This window comes from Gastrolobium bilobum, unplaced genomic scaffold (assembly GCF_033153095.1).
Source record: "Gastrolobium bilobum isolate Gb01-03AN ecotype WA unplaced genomic scaffold, APGP_CSIRO_Gbil_v1 utg912, whole genome shotgun sequence".
NCBI classification, from domain to species: domain Eukaryota; kingdom Viridiplantae; phylum Streptophyta; class Magnoliopsida; order Fabales; family Fabaceae; genus Gastrolobium; species Gastrolobium bilobum.
This window is the reverse complement of record NW_026896735.1, coordinates 69198-93330: the sequence shown is the minus strand read 5'-3', so window position 1 is coordinate 93330 and position 24133 is coordinate 69198. Positions and strand designations below refer to the sequence as shown.

Sequence of the window (24133 nt, the reverse complement as noted above, 5' to 3'; positions counted from 1 at the left end):
ATATTAGGATATCGTTGTACGAGTACGTTTAGCTAAATCTCTACTTTCTTGAGCCACACGTGTTGTAGATTTTGAAATTATCAAATGGATTGACACATAGGAGGAGGGAGTTCAACTTTCAAATACAGAATAAACAAACATATTGTTCCCAATATTTGACCCTAAGATAAGAATACAATACGGGATTAATATAAGCTAGATTATTGCCATCATGTATTAAGGAATAGACGTCTTAGTAGTTGCATGCTTCCTAGACCGTAGACATATAATGTTAAAAGATGCATTTAACTCCGAGGTAACACACTTTAATCTAAATGATGGACCATTTGATTTCGATATTTTCCCCCGGATATCACGTAAGCTTGAATGTTAGAAATCACGTAAGCTTGATTGTCGGTGATGATTTGTCAGAGCAAGCGAAAATAATTACACGACCAATTCTTGTCTAAATACAGAACCATAAGCTCATGCTGAAAGTTTTATACCTAATGACGCTTAGAGAAGTTTACAAATTCTAAATAAACTTGTTAGTAGAATAAAAGGCTTCTGGTACCGAGCAACGATCAAAATCACGAGTTATATATAGTATAGGAAAGAAAATGAAAATGAAGAAATACAAGAAAATATAGAAAAATGAATAGAAGAAATTAATAATCACTATATTTAAGAGACAATAAAATTGAGCGAGGAGCAAATATGAAATTTAAAGGCAATAGTACTGAAACTAAAAAAAGACGAGAAATTTTAGCAAAGATCTCTTAAATCTTGGTGGAAAAGGTGAAAGTAATGATAATAATTGGATTTTTAGATCCTAAAAATGTTCGAGAAATTTTGGTTTATTGTACAAATAACATACAGTAACTAGGGAAAAGGAAAAAAATGTTGGAAAAAGAAAAGATTGAGTGGAAAAGATGGGAAAAAAATATAATTCATGTGGACATGGAAGTAAAAGACGAATAGCATAGATTTAAAATAAAAACTTAAACCTGAGTTTATGTTCTACCCAAATTAAAACTATACACAAAGGGTATTTTCCCTAGTAGGAGACGTTACATTGCTTTTGTAGAATGTACCGAAGAAACTGCGCAGAGCCTTATTACATTTCCAGCAAGTGTTTACAAGAATATGAATCTTTGACTCGATTCCATGCTCCATGGTAGCTGTACAGTCTCATGCTAAATAAATACAGGAATAAGAATGTTCACTCAATCCAATCATGAGTTATTTGCTAGTATTTTATCAATAATGAAAAAATCACTATCCAAACACCCAAGAAGATACTACATAACTCTCTCTGTTGTGAATACATAAAATTACAACATTACAGTCTAGAATTTGCAGGGTGGGTTCACCAACAACCAGTGTGATATGAACAAAAGCATAAAATCACCATCTTTCATCCCCTCTCCAATTATTTTTCTCTTTTGGTCCTGTAGGACCTTCCTCACCATACAACTCCACTGGAAACTTGTTAAATAAGTTCTTCATTGAATATTGAAGCATGCGAGGAAGAGCATTGATTATCCTATCCAGCTCAGTTTTTGAATCATAAACAATTTTGGGGCCCCACTCTCTCATATACTGCAACCATTGAGGTTCAGTGACAGCATTTTCAAGATACTCAGCTGCAACAAGCTCGTAGTGAATACTTGAATCCACATACAAATTACTACAAGCAGCATCATTCCTAATGCCAAGCCCAAGTTTTGAAGACCCTTGGATATAGGTCCCAGGATGAGGGTAACTTGCATGTCCACTTTTTGATGAGTAAACAATACATTTATTGCCATCAATATAATCCAAGTCATAGGCATCCAACCATTCACCACCACTGTGCTGAGAGAAGTATATACTATAGAGCTCTCCAGTGAAGTTACATATACGAAGTGTAAAATGCTCCCAGTCACCAACATGCTCTCCAATCTTGCTCAATGGTATATTCTTAATTCCAACTTTCAGAGTAGCTGGCCCATTGAAGGGGCAAAAAACCCACATTGCAATGTCTGTAAAAGTTCCACCAAGAGCTGGCTTCACATGAACATAAAGCCTTGCACTTTTCAAGTCCCCATGTTTGAGAAAATCCCTTTGATCATCACTTGGCAAGTCTATCCAAAACTTTCCATCATTTGTTCCCCCACCTGGTAGGTTTGAGCCAGTCTCATCAATTCCCTCTCCTTTAGACATGTCCTTTCTGTACAACAGGGCTCCATTGTTGAAAAACCAAGGCACAGAAGATGGCAAGTAAACTTCCTCAGGATGAAAGAAAACAGTAGGGCCATAATGATTAATAAGTGCATGTATTTGTTGCAGGTTTGGCATTGCTGGCAGCACAGCATTTAGATTCTTCAAGCATGCAATGGGAACCTCTTTTCCCATGTTCCAGCTACTAGTGAAGAAAAATGTCCCAACAGAAACTCCTTTCCCCAGCATGCCACGGTCACAAGGTCTCAAGCTCCACACCTGAAATGAAAACTCTGGAATTCTAGAATCAGCAGCAAGTATTAGGCGGTAAGGTTCACATTTATCAGTGAGGTCAGCACGAACACAGCACATTCCATCTAACTCAGGCTTGTCAGGTTTGTTAGTAACCAAGTAGCCACATGCTTTGTAACCTTCAGGAGGCTGGGGTAGCCAAAAGTAACTACATCCACTTGACATTTCCTGACTTTCTGCATTTGGACTCCAAACTAACTTAAAATCAAGGGGATTCCTTAGAGGAGGTAACTTATCATGCTTGTAAATATCAGTAGTTTCGGGCAAGCAAGTTTTTACTTCCCTAGTGACAAGTACAAAACCCCGTAAAGGCTTGTCACTGGGTTGACAATAGTGACCAAGGATATGGAAACTATCAGGTATTCCCACGGGCTTATAGAATGTAACAGCTTTTTTCGTGTCCAGTATAGCATTGTTGCTCCAAATGAATTCAAACCTAGTAACCTTGAAAACTTCTATTTCACCAAGATTTACAAGTCCGGAAGCAAAACCTTGTCCTGTAATGAAATATACAGAGTAGATTAGTTTAAAGAGGTAAGTCAATGTTCTTTTGCCAGAATTAAAAAAAAGAAAAGCTAACTTTAAATGTCAGCTACAAAAAGTTCCTCCTATGTGCCATTGATATACTGCAATTTATGCAAATACAACACTTCTTCTCAAATTTGTTCTTGGGTAATATACCTACCAATCTATCATGCTAAAGTTGTAGTTTCACCCGTAAACTCAGTACATACCAAAGAAGAATTCCTAAAAGAATTCAGATTTGACGAATCTTGATTTGTAAATCATACTATTACAAACGGCATTACTGAATGCACTGCATATAATAATGACAACAGATAAAGTTATATTTTTTACTGAAAATCAAGTTTCATCAAACATTTTAACAGCCTATGAAACAGAAACTTGGCATGGGGAAGGGTGCATAAATGATAATCAGGAAAGGAACGAGAATGAGAGAAAATGATTTCATCACCTCTGCACAGAAAGACAATCCATTGGCAAGTCAGCATAAAAGAGACGAGGAATATTTGCATAAAGCATGGAAACAAATAAAAAGCTTAGATGCACACTAGCCCTCAAATGACAATATAACTAGAGAGTAGTAGCAAGTTGCAGGTTAAGAAAGTAATGAAGAAAATTCACAATGCAAAAAAAAAGAAAAAAAGAAAAAGAAAACCCTCTAATTACCAAAAATAGAAAGATGCCCTTGATATGAACCATTGTTACAATGCAGGAACCCGGAAGACCCACTAACAAAAGAAACAAAATTCACAGGGACAATGATCATAATGCACATTCCTATCATCAAAATTTTGTTGATATCAACGAAAGCACATATATAAAATCACAAAAAACATTACCTGGAGGCCATTGAGGGATTGGAGCCGGAAGAGTAAAGGTTTGAGAGTGAGGGGGAAAAGATTGAGCGATTGTATTTGTATTTGTTTTTGTATTCCAAGGAAAGCACATGGAGCCAAGCATCTCCACCAACCGTCGATGCAGAGTTCAGACACTCATTTTGCGATTCTTGTTCATCAGCTTTTCCGAACAAACGTTGTTTTCTCATACGGAATTTACGTTGCATGGTTTTTTTTTCACCCACAAAAAAAAAATAAAAAAATTGCATGGCTCTTACAAACAAAAGGATAGCACGTATATAAATATTAATATTACAATATTTTTTATTTTTTATTTTTTGGTAGGTATATTACAATATTTTAGTTTTGGCTTAAAGCAGGCTTCTCCCTCAGCGCAACAAGTGAGCAAGTTCAATTTTGATCAATTACAATTATGTCTTGGTACTTTAAATCATCATTAAAATAGTTTGATTCTTAAGGTCATTGTAACGTAGTCAAATTCTTTTAATAATAAATCAGTGTGTATGACTTTTTCATCCATATACACTCTTTTTAAATTTGAAACTTGCTTATTTTAATGCTTTGTTTCCTTTATCTCGATTAATATTACGGATCGAAGATGAAAAAAAATACATGATAAGAGAAGACCATCGTTTGTTTTGAAGATTGATCAAATTGGGAAACTTTTTCAATTAATAGAGCCATGGATCGGAGGAAGTAGAGGGAGCAAACAAAAAATAATTGGACGAAACTTCTGCGGGAAGAGTCGTAGAGATGTAAGACGATTAGGTTACGGGATTATATTAAGTTATAGTATCTACATTTGTTAGCAAGAGGTTTTTTTAAGAAGTTATATTAATAGTGATTATTGAGTCCGAGGTGAAGAAAAGAATAAACTGTTTATCTTAACTGCTCTAGCAAAGTTCTGCTCTGCAATTTTCCATTCCGGACCTATCATGTATAAATAACATAATAGATTTAAAATATCGAGTTTCATATTTCTTTACGAATGCTTAATTTGACTAATTTCTGTGTACTTTATTGCCAAAGTGTGTCTTCCCTATAAACTTTATAACATGATTTCGTCCAAAGACTCAAAATGTTGTAGCACACCAGGCTCTAGGTCAGTCTCAAATTCTACCACCCACACAGGGCTCCAATATCTAGCCAGCAAGTTAGTACTAATGCAAGTCAAGCAACTGTTTGACAGAGAATGTGGGTTATGGTCCTTCAAAAAGAAGTCAAGTTGCGCATTTAATCTCTTGCACACCTGCCACCCCCATCTTCAGTAGTCTTTCAACCAAGATGAGACTTCTTTGTACATAATTTCTTCAAATTAAAGAAAGTTTGAGAAGTTGTTCAGTTACCTTGATTTCTTGGGTGAGCGAGAGACCCTTAAGGAAGAACATTTGATAGTGCGAGATGTTGTTACCTGCAGATGCGTAATGATCCCACTCATTGCTGAGAACCAATCAATATAAGAGGTTGCTACTACCATAGTCACTGCAGAGGGAGTGAAGGCAGGATGGCAGAGTTCATGAACAAGTTTGTTAATTTAACTTCAGAGCACAAATTAAAAGCAGATCTACAGTGAGATCTTCAACCTCATGCCACCAATACAAGTATAGCATCCAAGAGATACAAAAACAGAAACCTTGTTCTCATTTTAAGTGCTAAGAAATCCTAGCTCCAAGGATTACTAAACCAGTGATTACAGCACTATGCAACAACCAAGGTCCATGTTGTCTTCGTAGCATTAGGAGCTCGCCAGGAGAAAACACCCGAGCCTATGAGCTAATCAGAGTTTTATGGATTTTAAGATAGACAGTAACCACGACGCTTATACATTATTAGCATTTGGCTCAGAATTTGTTTCTGATGATTTAACGTCCTCAAAAGGTTCCATGTCAATGGTCATATCATCGCCAATATCAGCCTCAGCCATTACTTCATCCTTGTCGGCTACCAGAGGCTCAATGCCATTTTCTGTACTGTGGGATTTCTGCAGCTGCTTTTCACTTGCCTTCTCTTGGTCATCTGGCTCTTGTACTGTAGCTTGGGGGTATGGATCAGTACATATTGTCAACGTAGATGTAACTAACAAGTTCTACAGAGGAAAACACCAGACAGAAGTCAAGCAGAATGTTCAAACAAACTGCCCATAATTCAAGCACCAATCATAAAAATGAAGATTAACCATTTAGAAATACAGGATTTTTACTGTTGTTGAGTCTTAAAATAACAAAATTGAACAGCAGAGCAAATGCCAAATTATCAAGCATACCTTTTCAAGAGCTAAAGCAAGCTTTGAAAGATTTGGATAAATACTTTTTGCGTCCAATAGGATCTGTTCAATGCAATATCAGAATATGTAGCATTATTATATATTATGATGTTAAACTTGATGGATATTGATGCCAGAATACAATAATGCACAACAGACATACCTCACAAAGCCTTTGCAAAGTAAATGGAGGGCCTTCAATGAAACAAGTAATTTCTGCAATCCAGAAAAGCATATAAAAATAATTTAGTGGAGCTTGTACCCCAAAAAAAAAAAATTATTTAGCGGAGCAAGTAAATAATAACAGCTTCAAATAGAGATTATCTTTGCTATTCAGGAGATTGTTACAGGACTAAGAATGAACAGGGCCTGGGTCCCATCTAGGAAATTTGGTGTCCAAAAGCAATGCTCTTACAGCTAAAGGGCTATCACAATTCACAATTCCTAGTGGAGACTACAGGTTGGATATCAGCACAATGATTAATGCAACTCATGCTAATCCTTGGAGTTTTATCTCTCAGGGAGGCAGGGATACTGTTCAAAACTATTGGTTCCTTCAGGTGAGATAATATCCACACAGACATGTAGACCTACTCAAAACTATTGAAAGAATTTAACATCAAGATTTTAAAATAAATGTCATTAAATGTTAACATATAGCTTTCTCTAAGTATATTTTGTCAAAATAAAAGATTCTTTGGAGCAAAGAAAAGCCTTAGTTATTAACTGTTGGTATATATACATCAACTTATTTATATAATATGCATAATTATATATGCAAAAATATATGTATGCTACACACATGCAGCTATGGTCAGTGTTTTGAGAACTGGAACGGACCAGCCAGTCAGTCCAGTTCAACCATGAACTATTCTGGTCAAGTGAGTAGCAAACATGGATCCTAAATTCCTAATATCCTATAGTTTTGAAAGAGAAACTTCAACCACTATACCACATGTGTTCTTGTGTGATAGTATTAGATTATATATTCTTATATTATGGGTGTTGGAATATCTCAAGATTGATATTCCCAAAAGAACTAACATTTTTACAATACTTTCACAAACTTCATATTGATAAAATAATGTTATATTTTTCAATATAGAAATTAAAAAATATTAAATTCTCACAATTTATGTCTATAAAAATTAATAATACTCGTACATTAAATGGTGGTTCTAATATATATGTTCATAGTTAGACCATTGAACCATAAATTAGTCCTTTTCCTGGTTCAGTGACCAGTCTGATTTTTAGAACCTTGGGCTATAGAACTAAAAGGAGGAGGGACAAGAGGGGGGGTTACCTTCATCCAATTTGTTGACCAACTCAGAGTAGGATTCTCCTAATGAAGCATATTGCTGCTCACTTTCCATTTTTGCCTCAGGGTACTCTGACAATAACTACAACAAATATGGAGATAGTGGCAAAAGATTAAAGTTTAGGAACACTATGACATATGAATAACAATTACAATAAACTATTATTTGAACCAAAACCAAGTATAAAAACCTACATGCTAACATACATCTAAGAACCAACACAATATACATAAGAATGCATGCTAGCATACCTCCCCATACCTGCTTCAGCTGAAACGATAACATACTCTTTAACTTATCCCAGTCATGCCTGTTATTCAAAAAATTCACCACATTAGCATTTAAAATGTGATCCATCTCCAAGTCAACTATCATTAGATTTAGCCATAGTAGTCAAACCTAGATAGTACATGGAGCGGCCAACCCCAAAAACAGTTATAGTGGTGTAGTGGATCGTGGAGCAGCCCATATACCAAAGATATCGGGTAAAATGCAAATAATTTATTGATGAAACTAATTGCATTTGAAATTGGAAGTGAATTAGAGATGAAACTTTAGTGTATCAATTGAAAAAGGTTAGTATTGCTGCAGTTGGAACTGAACGGACTAAACATAAACTTACATAAAATTAAAGGATCCATAAGTGTATTTAAACCTAGTATCACAAAATAACTCATTCTCAGAGTGACAGGCTAGATTGTTTTTGGTGCAAAAACATGGTTTGGTCAAAAGCACCAAAAAGGAATACCTAGGGTTTTCAGGTGAGATGCCAAAATGGGTCAGCCACTTAGGAGTGCCTTTCTGGTTCAAGCAAGACACAGCTTTAGCACCTTATCCATAGACAATAATAGTAGAGAGAGAGGGGGGGTTAAAAAAGATATATCTGAAATCTCAGCCATCTATCTTGCTCACTATGATGCTGAAGGAACTAAAATAGTCAAAATGTTAAAAGAATAACTGATTGTCAATCTACGGGACTCTTAGATTAGCAGCAAGTGATTTAGGGTTATGTAAATTTAAAATCTTAAACTTTTGTTTTTAGTATGAATCTTATGCTCCAGTGATTGATTAATTTATATGGAAAATGAATGAAAAAAAGTAAAATAATTTACCGTTTTCGTTTTCTAATGTTAACAACTCCTTACTTTAAAACCACCAGTACCTCAAGGGTGCCACTTTTCTCCTTTGATTAAAATCAAAACCAGAAATAGACATCCCTTATTATATTATCTACAAAACATAATAATAAATCCAATCCAACCTATCTGACAACAAACACACTTACTTCCAAGCAACTATAGTTTATTCTGTCGAGTGCATCATTAGTTAAAAGGGAGAAAAATACACACAAACATCATCGCTATTATCACAACGTCCCGTACCAGAACCTCCCAGTGGATGCAATAACTTGAAGAATCTGTGTAACTCCTTCACTCGAAAAATCATGCTTTTGCTCAGTGTCTCTACAATACCGCAAGACAAAAAAAAGTCGTTAAGAGATTTCAACGGTTTTTACAAACAGCAAAAGAATCAATTCGCAATCACCTGTGGTTTGAGGCATCAGCCACCACATCATTATGCAGACCATCAACATCATTGGAAGAAACAGGTGTGTGCTGTGAATTTTCATCTGATTGCAACTCCATGAGGCGCCCCCTAACTACACTAAATCACATAAATTACCAATTTCCACTTTCGCATGCGAAAAATTAAAACAACATGTGATGAAAAGGGTTCAAGACTAGGCCGGTATCGAATACGTATTGAATACGGTGGGAGACATACCTATACCTTGTTGCTTTGGAAATTGGAAAGTGTGTTACTTCTTCAGATTCGAGAAGGGTTTTTTTGGTTTGCAGCCTCCGTCGCCGTTAGCGGAGGATCTGCGTCATGGGTGTGGTTCTGATCTGATGTGATTGGGGAATGACCTTGTGAGTGTTGGACTTACTCCTGGGCCTGGGCCTGGGCCTTCTTTAATATAAGAAGCAATAGTAGACTAATACCAATATAACATGGCTAAAATTCATGAAGTAAGTTAAAAGATTATTCATCGTACTTTTACAAGTTCATAAAACATAAATAAATAAAAATTCACACTATTATTATGTTAATTTAAATTGTAACTCAGAAATAAGCATACCTCTCAATGACATTCAAAAGATTAGACGTTTTGAACTCATATTTTTTTAAATTCATCTACATTAAAATGATATTATATCACATTCTCTTAATTTATTGTTCCACAAATTGCTTTAGTATTGAAAGCTGAAATTTGAAGTCATTATAGAAGAGTATACTACTAGCAAATAAAATTACAAAAAATTTTAAAATTAGTTCTCCATTTTTTTATGGCAAAATTTATTTTTTTATATATATAAATGCATGACTCAGTCGGGTCACGATTTTGGCCGGATTTGATCGGATTCGATGTATGGCCGGTTCGCCGGGTCGGGTCGGGTTTCATAACACTAATTAAAAATATTATTTTTATATTTAAATAAAAAAACTCTCACTTTCCCCCAATAATTTTTATTTTTTTTATCTTTTTATCTTTTTTTCTCACTTAAATAAACAATTCTATATCATTTAAAATGACAAATATTGGATACCAAAAAAAAAATTGACAAATATTAAATCTATATTTTTAAGTTCTTTATCTATATAATATTTATTCTTAATTTAATTTTTATTATGAAAAGTTTAACTTAATCTTTATACATATAATTATTTTAAGGTCGTTTCGATCATGTTGTTGTTATAACTCTATAAAATGAGCATGAACAAAAGAATAGAGTCTAAATTAAAAATAATTGTTTATTGTTCTTATGTAACCATTATTTTAAATTTAGTTCCTATGTATTAGGGGTGTTCATCAACCGATCCAAACCAATTCAAACCGCGATGACTGAACCGAAAAACCGGTAATCGAATAAATTGAAAACCGAAAAATCAAAAATCGAAAAAAATCGCAAATTTTAATTGGATTGGATCGATTTTTGGATGGGTTGATGAAAACCGATCCAATTCAAACCGATCCAATATATTAATTTCTCTCTATTTACTTGGGTCTTTTTCTCCAATCATAGCCCAAAAATTTCTAAACCCAAGACCCATTAACCCATCAACTAAACCAAAGAAAAAATCTAGTCACATCTCATCAACAAAATTTTATCTTTGTAGAGCTTCATATCTCATTGCCAAAAAAAGCTATATTATAGTTTACTAATGCTTTTGTATTTCAAAAAAAAAAAATTACAAAGCCAATATATACAAAAGATGTTATTGGCAATATAATCATGAAATAAATTTTAGAATTTTTAAAAACCTGAGAACCGATTCAATCCAAACCGAAAAAAATTGGATTGGATCGGATCGGATTTGAAAAAAAATCCAAACCGAATGGATGATTATATGATTAAACCAAAGGGATTGGATCAGATGATTTTTGCTTCCAAAACCGATCCAATCCAAATCGCGAACACCCCTACTACTATGTATACATGAATTAACTCAATATTAAAGCTATATTTTTAAGTTCTTTATCTATATAATATTTATTCTTAATTTAATTTTTATTATGAAAAGTTCAACTTAATCTTTATACATATAATTATTTTAAGGTCGTTTCTATCATGTTGTTGTTATAACTCTATAAAATGAGCATGAACAAAAGAATAGAGTCTAGATTAAAAATAATTGTTTATTGTTCTTATGTAACCATTATTTTAAATTTAGTTCCTATGGATACATGAATTAACTCAAATTAATAAAAATAATGAAAATAAATATACATACAAAAATTAAATGATTATTATTTTCACGTATGATGCTTACAAAATTTATTTTAAATTATTTTGGTGATGCTTACCACAAACACTCACGGTGCTATGTGCATCTAACATCTTCCTTACTTCCCCACAAAGAAAGAAAGTAAAATTATGGCTTATTAGGGCCTGTTTAGTGTGATATATAAAGCCTGATAGTATAAATTTATATTATACGTTATGACATTTTCAGTTGTTTGGTGTGACCATCGTATAGTATAAGCTTACAAAATGATGTATAACTTAATCCGACCTAGGAGTGGTGGATTAGGCCTGATAAGGGGTTAATGTATTAATATTGCTTACAAGTACAATTCGCAAGAACTAATATATCATTTTAATATATATTAAAATAATTATTTTAATATATTAATTTTTAATATATTGAAGGAGATTATCTTTATACAATATCATACCAAACGCTGGATAGTATTAAAATTAGGTCTTACAATCAAGTCTTATACTATCAGACCTTATACTATCCGGCCTTATACTATGAATGCACCAAACATGCCCTTAGAGTTTACATATCAGCCTAAAATTTTATATTTTATCAACTTAAACGAATAAATTTTATTATTTATTTCTTGATATATATATCATCACCAATTTTAGTTTAAACATAGGGTTCTTTTTTTTTTTTTGCCTAATATGACTTAATATGACGTCGGTTTGAGCAAAAATTATGGTGTTTTTGTAATTTTAATTTATTTCAGATTATTATAGTTTTTATAATATAATTTTTTAATTTTTTAATCCCAAAACAACATCTCATTTTGGGAGTAAATATAGATAAATTATGTACAGTAACAGCAAAAATATTATTCTGTTAAACATATCAATTAAAGTTTACATATTAATATTGTTGTTTTTTGTAGTATTAAAGGTATAATAAGAGTTAAATTTCAAAATTTTAAAAAATCATCATCGAATAGCTCTGTAGAAAAACAAAAACAAAAAACAAAGAACCTCAAATGGTCAATTATAAGCAATGAAATTATGATATAGCTGGGAGAGCCAGTAAAGAGAAGTATTTGTAATTTTGTAGCATGGTTGGAATCTACCAGATGTATTTTCATGACCAAAACAATGAGCTTAAGCAAAACTGAAATTGATCTATTGAAAAAATACCACCATCACAAAATGAAGAATTTCTTGTAACCAGTGAAATTACAATCAAAACGAAGAGTTTCTTGTAACAAGTGAAATTACAATCAAAATCTGCAAATTGAACTCTGAAAAGCAAATGAAAGGGTGTGCCAATATGCCAAACCAAAGATTTGGGACTTTGGACCTTCATCAACAGTAACAACTAAATTTCATCAAAACAGTTGTCTACAATTATTCAGCATCATTCTTCTGAGCTTCATCCATTGTCATCCGATTCTCTGGCAGTGCCTGCAGTGCAGTTCTTTTCCTCTCCACTTCCTGCACATGTCAGACAGTGAATAATGTCATTTCATTAAGAACTCAAATAGTACATTGCTATAGTAAAACAACCAAAATAAACAAAATCCAGCCTAACCTTTACAACATCATCAGTATTGCAGTTTGATTTACCATCTAGCCTTAGCTTCAACATCTTCTTGAGCTGCCGCACACTATTCTTCTGTAATTCATTACCGGTCAGGTTTTCCTTCATGATCATCTTTGGAACTGTTTGAATTTCATTTGCATCATCCTTTGTTTCTAGCTGAGCCGGGACAAGGGACTCTCCATTTAACTGGTCAGAAACAAGTGATTGAATTGTTTGATTACAAGTCTCTGCAGAAGATGCAGTGTCTTCAGCAAGTTCCTCAGCTTGGACTTCAGCTTCCAATTTCTCAGAATTATCCTTCTGGTCCTCTTCTTTATTCACGTCTACATCCATCAATGAAGATTCAAAAGTGAAATTTTCAGCTTCCATGCAAACCATCTCAGAACCGTCATCCTTTTCTACAGTTATAATAGCAGAAGATGCACCAGTAACATCAGAAGCATTATCAATTTTCTCCATCTCTTCCTCATCTTCCAACTGCTCTGATTTGGCTTCCAATTCTAATTCTTCTTCATGGTGCTCACCCAGCTCAAGAACCCCTTCAGAGCTTGCCAAGTCCTTATCAGCAGCCGCTTTTTCATCACCACCATTTATTGGTTCAAAATTCTGAAGCGAGCAAGCAACACCTTGGTCAGTGACATCCATTGAAGCATCATCAGGCACCACAACAGTTACAGGGGCAGTATCTTGGACAGTAACCTCAACAACGACATCTTCAGACATCTCAACAGTCAAACCAGCAATATCTTGGTCAGTAAACGCTTTAACAGCATCTTCAGATTCCTCAACAGACAACGCATCTTGCTTGGTTCCAAGGCATTCCTTATATTCTTGTTCAGAAGAATCAAACGTATCCACAAGTTCAGATAACAACTTAGATCCTGCAAAGTGATCAACAACAACATACTCAGATAACAACTTAGATCTTGCAAACAATTTATCAGTGAGGGAGATCATCTTACAAGAATTAACAACAATATTTAACAACTGCTGTTCTAAGAAGGCAAAACAAACCTGCTTCATTTGAATCATCATATGCATCAGAACTTTCTTCCATTTTTAAATTTGAACCATGTGATTCAGCCTCCAAGTAATTGACTTTCCCTAAACCCTCCTCTTGTGGCTCAATCTCCAACCCAGCCTCCGCATCATTTTCTGTCCCAGAAACTAATTGAACTTCTGAACCTGAGTCATGAGGCTGGCATTGATAACCAGTGTTGTTTTCTTGAGAAGAAACTTCCATTTCATCGGTATTCTCAGAAACCACAGTTGATACAGTCTGCAAACTATCCCCTGCATCATACACTACTCCAATTTAGTGTATTAAAAACATATATGACTCAAACACCATGATGCAAATAACTTCCTTAAAAAGAAGAAGAAGAAGAAGATCCAACATACCCTTTTCAGTCTCTGCTGAGTCTTCCTCTTGCTGAGAGACATTACTCAATTCTTCAGAAACATTATCAATCTTGTCCATCAAACCCATCTTGGACAAGTTCTTCCCCAACAATCTAACCGACCTCCTGGTGCTATATCCTTGCTGTACTGAAGTAGTACCACCAGGGGTTTCAGTTTTGGTGCAAACCGAACGGCCAGTAACTCTTCTCCTACTGCTTGGGGCTGCAGCAGGAGTTTTAGGCTTTCCTTCATCTTCCAGCATCTCAGTTTCTTTCTTTCTGCGAGTAGAAACTGCAGGGACCCTCCTCCTGCTACGTTGCACCATAGCAGGAGTAACTGGTACATTGGCATCTTTGTTCTCTTCTTCAACTACTCCTTCAGCTTCCGTTGGATTCAAAATTTCATCCAATCCTTCAACCTGAAACAGTTTAAAGCAAGAACCTTTTTAAAATTAAACTTCTTAATCATCACAATTTCAGAAAAGGGTTTCTGAATCAAAAGAATAGAACAGTTTAATAAAATTTACAGATATAAAGAAAATCGATATCATCAAAGAAATGCAAGAATGAAACATTTTGAAAGACAGAATAATCATGGGCAGAATCAAAAGATGTTTTTTTTTTTACTTGGGGAAGAGCGGCGAGAGCTTCAGCCATGGCCAAGTTGGTGATGTTAGCTGGAATCTTGTTCTTCTTGCAGAGGGTCTGAAGCTCCTTCCTTGAGAGGGTGTGGAAGTCCATGATTGTAAAAGTAGAGAAAAGATAGATCAAAACAAAAAAACAAGGTGTTTTGGGTTTTGATGAAATGAAAAAATCGAAGAATGCGGCGATAAGACACAAAGAGAGAAGATAGGGTAATGGTGAAGACAGAAGGAATAGGTGGTCGGTATTTATACAGTGTGGTTGATGGAGGCAGAGAGACACGTTAGAGGATGTGACCGTTAGAGCCCTAAATTTGAAATTTGAATTTTGGGACTATAGGGTTAATTTGATTGATTAAATATTAATGACGCTGAGATTTAATTAGACTATGTTACTGTTATGTGTATTAGTATTCCTATTCCCAATGGTAAATCAAACAATTTAAGACTGATGCATTTGATGTAGCTATATTTCACAGATTGCAATCATTAATCTGGGAAAGATATTTTTATCATTCAATATTTTTATCATTCAAGGTAACAACTTTATCATCATTCATTTCATTGCTTAGGATAAATATGCGTAAACAATCGATTCAATGTATGCAATCAATTCTGGGGTAACAATTTTATCATTCATCGCTTAGGATAATTGATGTTTTTTTATATTAAAAAAGTAAGTTACTTATTCAAGATTAAAATGATTGCCACAAATTTTAATTTATTTAAAATTATTATTGCTTTAAAAAATTTAAAAAGTATTGCGTACAACTTTCAAAAAAATATTATGTATTCTTTTAATTTTACCTTTATTTCTTGATGTATCTATTAAATAAAATAAATATAATGTAATAGTTTAATAATTCTCTTGTTTTTGATAAAAAAAAAAAAAAAAAAAACTTATGTCAGTCCTGCATGGTAGGTATGTGAGATTAGTTCTGTAGAAATAAGGTGTGAAAGTCACTGAATCCTCTTGTATATAAATTTCACGTGAATTAGTTATGTGAAAATTTTATATTTATTTTTTTCGTAAATATTCCTAAATGTCGATAGAACCCAACTGATCCCACCCATTTGGTACACAAACATTTGAGATGTCTAGACATGATATGCCATCCAATACTTAGGCGTATAATTCTTGTTCAATCATTTCCCTTTTTATCTTATTAAATCCATTCACTGTTGTCCACCTCATATATCTAAATGACTAAATTAATACGTTATTTCTTTTTTTATTACGATTAGTAATATTAGAACATTACATTTAGTCCAAAATCCAACTGAACAAGACATATTTTGTTTGCTCATGGTGCATATAAAGAAATCTAATGGCTCTCGTGTGGAATTTATAAAGTGGAAGGATCAATTACTTAAAAAGACGTCTATGCAAAAGAACTTATGTATTCTGTATTTGGAGCATATTTTCAGTGCAATTGGAATAGACACTCTTTTGTCAAAACAAGAAATAAAGAAGATATGGAAAAAAAAATCATAAAGATAAAGACAGTATAAATGTTACTTGTTTTCATTTTTGATAAAATAATGTACAGAATATTTTATACATCTGTAGCATTGAAAAATATTTTGCTGTTTTTGATACGTCATTTCAGATAACTAGACACACGTATTCTGTTCTTGTTGGGTTACGCTTGAATAATATTAAAAAAAAAATAAAAAAATCATATATCGATTTTCTAAAAATATCTTCTCTAAATTTTGTAAATATTACTTCACAAACAATTCTATGGTGCAAAAATATCTAATAGATTACTTCTCTAAAACTCACATTCTCATTTAGAGGGGTAACTATGTTGAATTCTTGGATAATAACATTACTCATCTTCAATTAGAGTTAAACCTAATGCACCCATCACCACCAAACATGTGCAGAATAACAACTTAACCAAACAAGGTCATATGAAATACGAACACAATTCTACAAGGGTACCAGCAAGAACTGCAACCAATGCCTTGGCTTAACCAAGTACATGGAACAAAGCTCAAGGGCATATTCTAATAGAGTCACCACATCAGTAACCAAAACCATAAATCCATACTGCTTGATTAATTTTCTGTATAACATGTCAGGAATGGAGAGATTAGGCCATAAGCTTTCAAGCAAAAATCTAAAACGACTATTTCCAGAGCTAGTTCGGAACAGTCTTTATCAGGCATCCATATTTTTCATAGCATCGGGTTCTTCTGCAGCTCAGCCTTCAGAATAATGAATTCTAAAGCTTCACCGTCTTTTAAGCTATCAGAAAATACATTAGTACCAAAAAGGTAACAGTATATTAGATAGCTAAATAATAATCAGAAATTTTCTCTTATTTAAGTTGACATGGAATTAGGACTTGGAAATTGGAATGTCAAATATAGGCATCTACGTAGGTTAATATATGGTTGGAAAGCTATATAGCCGAACAAAAAGAAAAGGAACAGTATAGTTTCTCAATAAGTTTAGTTTAAGAGATTAAACAGGGAGTTATAATTATACATCGCAATATTGTTTCTCAATTTTATGTGAGTAATGGTGAAATAATCTTTTTATACAAAAAAAAAAATCACTCCCCAATTAAACCTGACTAGCGAAAATCTTTTTATACAATAAATATAATTAATCATTTGAACATAATTTATTTTGGAAATAGACACGTGCATCTATTAGAGATCCCGAAAACAAGAGAAATGTGGGAAAGAGAGTAGTAGAGAGATTCAGAGAAAATTATTGATGTTAATTATGGTAATTGACAAAGTAAAGCCAACCCTAAAACAAACTGAATTTGAAGGAAAAATAAACAGAGCTCGAGGACAGTTACTTAAATTGATCACAGAAGAAAAAAAATTAGGAAAACAGAAATGAAGGGTATTGCATTGAAAACATTGAACAGAGCTTGAGTTTTAGAAAACATGCAGAGGAACTAAATCATATAAGTTCTTAAGGAAAAGAAGAAAAGAAGATGGAAACAATGCTTAAATGTTTGGCACTGTTTATCAGGGGATCAGCATATATATATATATATATATATATATATATATATATATATATATATATATTCAGTAGATAGAGATTATCATACCCGTCCAGGAACATGGCATGCCGAAGCTGTACCATTCATGCATATGAGATATGACACCACTTGCCTGCCCTTTGCACAGTTCAACACAGAACCCCCTCACAGCTTAATTTTAAGCAAAATATCTAACCATTTCTGTTTTTATAGATTCTCCTTATAACCATTCCTGTTGCAGTCAATAACTCACAACAACAATTAATAAACAAGCACAAGCGCGCATTCTCTGTATATAAATTGGAACTGGTCAACATAAGCATAAACAGAATACTTAGTAGCAATCGGTACATTTAAGCAGAGGAACACCACAAATCAATCCTAAAGGGATGAGACATATTCAAACGAAAGTGAATTGCAGCATCAAAAATAGAATTATTCATAAGTTCGCATACAACAGGCCACGTACAAGGACAAACATCATTAAAAAGACTATAGAGCCTAAAATGACAATTTAGATATCCTGTTAAAATACCCATTAAATGAAAAACTTGTAAGAAAGATATCCTGTTTTGGTATAATTGCTGAAATCCAGACTATAACAATCATAGCAAATGCATCAATAACTGAATCATGTGATCTCCCCATCACATGTTTTTTTCTCTTTGATAAAATATCTCCAAACCAAAACCTGAAAGATACATAAGTATAATCAGACATACAAACACGTTTAATAGCATCATAGATCCTATAACTCATGCACATGGGATAACACGAAGCAAAACAAGAGTCTTGAGATGCTTGCTTCAAATTAAACAGGACCTACATTTAAAAACAAAAAAAAAAAGCCGCACCATGATTGCCACCTTTGACAGCCACAGATCAAGCATAATGGAAGGGGCAAAATTGAACACGCAAGCATAGGCTCAAAAGATCCAACTGCAAAACAGTGAATGACAAACAAGAAAGAATATACTCAAAAGGGTAGAAACTTGTGCAAATAAATTTTGATATAAATCAAGAGATCTTAGAGGATAGAGTTCGATACATGCAAAAACAAAGATACACAAGAAAAGTGGGGCTGGAATTTCCGCAATAATTTACTCGTACCTGTATGTCAACAAATGGGTACAATATGCAGACAATATGCAACTTGGCCAAAGTGTTGTGGGAAAGAAGAGGGTTAGCGAAAACCCATTTTTCCTTCTAATTGACTACCACAGGTACACTTAATCTTTGGTTGAAGACAGTTTTTTTAAAAAGAAAATAAAAAATTGCAAAACAAATATCACCTGTGTACTTTCTAAAAGACCTGATTATATACCAACAACTTAAACCAAAGAAAAGAACATCAATATTGTTCTGAACTAAAGCAAATCTACCCACAGAAGATGAAAAACAAGAAAATCACTTAATCAAATCACATCATCCAGCCAAGGATAATTACATTTACATGTCAATCAGGAACAAAAAAAGATCAAAAACAACAATCACCGCAACGCTGGACTTACATCTTTACCATTAGTAAGTATGTAACACAATGTTCAGAGATGACTGTGTACATTGGAGTGGATATTACACGGTAATAGCAGGTAAGACATGATGAAACAGTTATTAATATAATGATTTAACAAGATGCTCAGGAAGACCAGGGAGATAAATCCCGCCAAGCTATAATCATTAAAAAAAAAAAACAAGTGGCACTATGGTCAATTAGACCAGGATCTTACTCTCTAAACAACAGAGTATTTGCCTGGCTGAGATCCACCAGGAAGTTGCAAAGCCTGATTTGTGATGTCTTCCAAAACACGCTTCAACTCTGCTTTAGCTCTCTTAACAGACTGCTCAGTAGGACCCTCAATAAACAAGTAGAGTTTGCGTTCTCCAGGTCCTGCGACTTTGCCAGATGGAAAAAACTGCCCCCTGGTGGTAATAGCAGCTCCAGTCCAGTCAGAAATTGGACCCAGTGTTTCCTTGTGCGTGACTTTCCACCGAGCATTCTGGGGGAAATCATTTATCTCCAATTCAGCTTCATAATGCTCAGGCATTACTTCAGATTGTATCTTTGCTAAGTTGTGCTGTAGGTTTATGGCAGCTAATGCTGCTCGAGTTGCCCCATCATTTGCGGCAAGTGGCAGACTTGTCCCAGGCATCACTGCTGTATTCTGCAGACCAAGAACAGCTGGCAAAGAAACAGGTAGTCCACCATTAGAAATCAGCTGGGCAGCAGAGATAGGACTAGGGATTGACGGTGAATTCACTTTCGAGGCAGCAAGAAACTGTGCAAGAGCTGGATGCTGTGAGATGTCACCTCCTGCCTTCCTAATACCTTCATCTTCATCTTCAGAATCTGACTTGTCTTCTTCAAACCCATATCCCTTGGCTTGTGCTTTCTTTGCTGCTTTTCTCACCTCATCTTCCTCTTCATTAAATTTAAAGCCACTGCCTCCATAACCAGTTCCATGGGCTTGCTCAAGTCCTTGATTCACTTTCGCCATAAAGCTATCAGCAAGAGTTTTCAAATCATTAGGAACAATTTGCTCAGATAGCTCCAAGGCTTTTGCCAGATCTGGTGCATATCTTGCTTCTTCCTCAGAAATAAAAGTAATAGCACAACCCTTTCGACCAGCTCGGCCAGTGCGGCCAACACGATGTACATAATCTTCATAGTGGTTAGGAACATCAAAATTGATCACCAATTCAAGCTCCTTGACATCTAATCCCCTGGCAGCGATACTTGTTGCAACCAATAAATTGCAGACATTGCTTTTGAAATCAGTAATTGTGGATTCACGATCTGTCTGATCCTTAGCTCCATGAAGAGAGAGGCAAGGATAACCATGCCTGAGCAAATCTTTGAACAAAACATCGCATTTCTCCTGTGAGTGGACAAATATCAAAATCTTTCCTTTCTCATACCATTCTCCCAATATCTCTAAGAGCCTCCAGAACCTCTCATTATCAGGCCTCACCTCAACTAGCTGTGTTATGTCCTTGTTCACAACACTCCTCCCACCAACTTGTAATTCAACAGGTTTATTCAAAACCTTACGAGCCAGGATTTCAACCTGACGAGGGAAAGTGGCAGAAAAGAGAACAGTTTGCCGATCTGGTCGAATATTCTGAACAATTCGTGTGATCTGAGGTTCAAAGCCCATGTCAAACATTCGATCCGCCTCATCCATGACCAGATAAGTGACTCTGCGCAGGTTAGTTATTTTTCCACTACTTGTGCATAGTATGTCAATCATCCTCCCTGGAGTACAAACCACTATCTCAGCACCGCGTTTCAACTCACTAATTTGTTGAGCAACACCCGAACCTCCGTAGACAGGTACGCACCTGAGACCCAGTACCTTTCCAAACTTCTTTATATCACTGTAAATCTGTTGAACAAGTTCCCTTGTAGGCGCCATAATAAGCCCAATAGGTCCATCTCCAGTAACAACAGGTGGTTGATCCTTGATGTGCCTTAACATAGGCAGAACAAAAGCAAGTGTTTTGCCTGATCCAGTTTTAGCAACTCCTATGCAGTCTCGACCACTCATAATTACAGGCAGTGCCTGAGCTTGAATAGGCATTGGCTTTTCATAGTTAAGCTTCTTTATCATCTCCAATATTTTGCTAGGAAGACCAGTCTGACGCCATGACTTTATAGGCTTTGGGACATCCTTTCCATGTATCTTCAACTCCAGCTCCTTCCTGTATGTGGCAACTTCTTCAGGAGTCATCTTTGAGATCTCTTTCACTTCAATGTAAAAAATTTTCTTGAAAGGATTATAATCAATTTTTGAATGGTCAACTATAGAAAGCTTTTCAGCTTTTGTCTTCTTCACTCTTTTCATGAACTCGTCGTCATCTTCATCTATTTGGTCACCCTCAGTTTCAAGATCTGCATATTCCGAGTCAGACTCTTCACCTGGTATTATTCTTCCAATAGATTTATTTGAACCTTTCCTCAGCTGACTACCATGACTTTGCTCATCCCCTCTATCCTTCGGCTTCTTGTCATCAGTTCTGTCCGCAATTAAAGGGGGCACAACATTGTTCAACTTCTCAACTTCAGGTAGCACCATAGAATTCATGAAAGCATCCAACGGATCAATTTCCTCATCGGCGGGAGCACCAGCAGTTCCATCTTGTAAATCAGATGCAAATGTTCCATTATCACCATCTACCACCATTGAATCCCCAGGTTCCTTATCAACGGGTTTCTCATCTTCATCTACATCCATAGCTATATCTGGCTTCCCCGTACCAGGTCCTTCTTCATCATCAGATTCCCCTTCAAGGGTCCAGGCCTTTCCCAACTTTGGTTCATTAGCACTAGCTTCACCATGCTTTTCTCTCTCTGCTTCTTCCCTCTTCCTCTTCAGCTCTTGCCACTCCTGAACTCTCCTCCTCCGCTTTTCCATTTCTTCATCCAACCTCTTATGTTCAGCCTCTATCTCCTCTTCATGGGTAGGATTTCCCTCCTTATCTTTGGTATCAGAGTCATCTTCACTGGTCTTTCTTCTCGGGCTTGCATCAATATCTTCAATTTTCCTATTTGACTTGCCAACACTCCTTTCCTTGTCTCTCCCCTTGTAATCATCATCCTCTTTCCTATGGCGCTTCCTGTTTCTCTCCTTGGAATCATCATCACTGTATTCACTATCAACCTCCCTATGCTTCTCTCTATCACGGACTCGCCTCGCCCTTTTTCTTTCGATCTCCTTGTCTCCATCACGGTCCCTCCTATCCTTATCTCTATCTCGTTCCCTCTCTCTCCCCCTTTCCTTTTCTCTTTCTCTTTCTTTCTCCTTGACCTTGTCTCTCGTCTCCCTTTCTCCTCTTTCTCTTTCCCTTTCCCTATCTTTATCTTCCCTGTCTCTTTCTCTTTTCTTGTCTCGAGTTCTAACTCTTTCAATCTTATCTTTGTCTTTGCGTTTATCCCTCTCTCTATCATATTCATGATGATCAGAATCATTGCTCTTGTCTCTATCACGTCGATCCCTCTTATCCTTATCCCTATCCCTGAGCTTCCCATTGTTTCTATCTTTATCACGATGATTGTGATTGTGATTGTGATTGTGACTGTGACTCCTCTTTGAAGAATCATCTTCCTTCAACTCAGAAGAATCCTCTTTCATTGATTTTGATTTATGTTTAAAATCTTCCATTGCTTGCTTTCTCTTTTATCTATATCCTAAGAGATGAACAATAGATTTAGTAACAGGAACATTCACACAAAGTAAAAGCAACTATGAAACCCTAGAAGACAAGTTGATTCAAGAGAGGAATGAAAACAGCAGACAAAGAAACAAAGAAGCAAAGCATACCGGAAGAGTAGAGAAAAGCTAGGGCACTCGCCTGGCAGTTATATTATGATATGTGACGGGGGCATCATTGCATTAGGATTTTTAAAAAAATTTATCAGACTGCCACGTCTAAATTTTATCAAAATGTCACGTGACATATTTCGTTACACTGTGTAGCAAAATATATTTGCAAGTAATTCGCTACACAGTGTAGCGAAATATGTCATGTCAGAATGCAGAGTCAGCAAAAATGACACATGTCAAGCAGGTAGAAATTCGCTACACTGTGTAGCAAATTATGCTTGGATTCTTCCTGCTTGACACGTGTTATTTTTTGCTGACTGTACATTCTGACATGGCATATTTCGTTACACTGTGTAGCGAATTACTTGCAAACATATTTTGCTACACAGTGTAACGAAATATGCCGCGTGGTATTTTAGCAAAATTGACTGTTGGCGTAGCAGTCTGGTAAATTTTTTTGCCAAACGTAACAAAATGGTCACTCTTCCAAACAATCTTAAAGATTTTAAAAGATTGCACTGACTTTACATATTTTTTTTTAAAGATTTTTTTTATTATCAAGATTTTATAAAATTTTAAAAGATTTGAAAAAACAATATAAATTTATAAGATTTTAATAAATCATATAAATTTTTAATAAATTTTTAAAATTATAAGAGTTAATAAAAAAATAAAGAAATGCAATAATATTATTAATAGAAAAAGGTAAAATCAAATAAAATTTTCTCAATTAATAATTTAATGTAACTTGATGTCATAATTGTGTACTTAATATGGTGCATTAAAAGTCTTGAGAATATTTTATCGGCAATATATTATCCATTAAATATTTTATCATTTATGTATTATCAATGCTACGATAAATGTATCAAAAAAAATGGAACACATTATTAGAGACGACAAACATAACTATAAATCATCAATTAATCGCCAAAA

General features: G+C 34.8%; 4 protein-coding genes across 12 annotated transcripts; all 4 read right to left on the bottom strand.

The window, feature by feature from the left end:
• Positions 1–999: 999 nt before the first annotated feature.
• Positions 1000–5352, bottom strand: LOC133301703 (hypothetical protein At1g04090-like). Its single transcript, XM_061501378.1, has 4 exons — positions 5287–5352; positions 4871–4914; positions 3858–3904; positions 1000–2990 (listed from the first exon to the last, which is right to left on the bottom strand). The coding sequence occupies exons 1-4, from the start codon at positions 5350–5352 to the stop codon at positions 1387–1389; spliced, it is 1761 nt and encodes a 586-aa protein (XP_061357362.1). The 3' UTR covers positions 1000–1386.
• On the bottom strand, positions 4890–9389 carry LOC133301680 (uncharacterized). 5 transcript variants are annotated; one of them, XM_061501343.1, is made up of 8 exons: positions 9252–9389; positions 9006–9120; positions 8843–8923; positions 7722–7770; positions 7445–7541; positions 6302–6354; positions 6139–6201; positions 4890–5961 (listed from the first exon to the last, which is right to left on the bottom strand). In XM_061501343.1, exons 2-8 carry the CDS (start codon positions 9104–9106, stop codon positions 5695–5697), a joined length of 711 nt encoding a protein of 236 aa, XP_061357327.1. In that variant the 5' UTR covers positions 9107–9120; positions 9252–9389; the 3' UTR covers positions 4890–5694. The 5 variants fall into 5 exon arrangements, with proteins under 5 accessions (XP_061357327.1, XP_061357330.1, XP_061357326.1 ...); XM_061501346.1 differs by having other exon boundaries at positions 9006–9116; positions 9246–9355; XM_061501342.1 differs by having other exon boundaries at positions 9006–9125; positions 9246–9348.
• Positions 9390–12625: 3236 nt separating this feature from the next.
• LOC133301702 (uncharacterized) lies at positions 12626–14962 on the bottom strand. Its single transcript, XM_061501377.1, has 5 exons — positions 14849–14962; positions 14223–14640; positions 13836–14114; positions 12810–13702; positions 12626–12712 (listed from the first exon to the last, which is right to left on the bottom strand). The coding sequence occupies exons 1-5, from the start codon at positions 14960–14962 to the stop codon at positions 12626–12628; spliced, it is 1791 nt and encodes a 596-aa protein (XP_061357361.1).
• Positions 14963–17946: 2984 nt separating this feature from the next.
• Positions 17947–23227, bottom strand: LOC133301687 (DEAD-box ATP-dependent RNA helicase 42-like). 5 transcript variants are annotated; one of them, XR_009750234.1, is made up of 4 exons: positions 23195–23227; positions 19604–23061; positions 18700–18812; positions 17947–18564 (listed from the first exon to the last, which is right to left on the bottom strand). XR_009750234.1 is itself a non-coding variant. In XM_061501359.1 (3 exons), exon 2 carries the CDS (start codon positions 23033–23035, stop codon positions 19607–19609), a length of 3429 nt encoding a protein of 1142 aa, XP_061357343.1. In that variant the 5' UTR covers positions 23036–23061; positions 23195–23227; the 3' UTR covers positions 18582–18812; positions 19604–19606. The 5 variants fall into 5 exon arrangements, 1 of the variants encoding a protein (XP_061357343.1); XR_009750232.1 differs by having other exon boundaries at positions 18728–18812; XR_009750235.1 differs by having other exon boundaries at positions 18740–18812.
• Between the last annotated feature and the right edge of the window lie 906 nt (positions 23228–24133).

Excerpts from the sequence above, each read along its gene's own strand:
- LOC133301680 (XM_061501343.1), bottom strand. The coding sequence starts at position 9,106 with ATGGAGTTGCAATCAGATGAAAATTCACAGCACACACCTGTTTCTTCC. Across the intron at positions 7,542-7,721 it reads TATCGTTTCAGCTGAAGCAG|TTATTGTCAGAGTACCCTGA; the intron begins GTATGGGGAGGT and ends TATTTGTTGTAG. Across the intron at positions 6,355-7,444 it reads GGTCAACAAATTGGATGAAG|AAATTACTTGTTTCATTGAA; the intron begins GTAACCCCCCCT and ends TCTGGATTGCAG.
- LOC133301687 (XM_061501359.1), bottom strand. The coding sequence starts at position 23,035 with ATGGAAGATTTTAAACATAAATCAAAATCAATGAAAGAGGATTCTTCT.
- LOC133301703 (XM_061501378.1), bottom strand. The coding sequence starts at position 5,352 with ATGGTAGTAGCAACCTCTTATATTGATTGGTTCTCAGCAATGAGTGGG. Across the intron at positions 4,915-5,286 it reads GGATCATTACGCATCTGCAG|GGAAGACACACTTTGGCAAT; the intron begins GTAACAACATCT and ends TAAAGTTTATAG. Across the intron at positions 3,905-4,870 it reads TACACAGAAATTAGTCAAAT|CTCTCAAACCTTTACTCTTC; the intron begins TAAGCATTCGTA and ends TTTTCCCCCTCA.
- LOC133301702 (XM_061501377.1), bottom strand. The coding sequence starts at position 14,962 with ATGGACTTCCACACCCTCTCAAGGAAGGAGCTTCAGACCCTCTGCAAG. Across the intron at positions 14,115-14,222 it reads CTCAGCAGAGACTGAAAAGG|GGGATAGTTTGCAGACTGTA; the intron begins GTATGTTGGATC and ends TGTATGATGCAG. Across the intron at positions 13,703-13,835 it reads TGATGATTCAAATGAAGCAG|GATCTAAGTTGTTATCTGAA; the intron begins GTTTGTTTTGCC and ends ATCACTTTGCAG.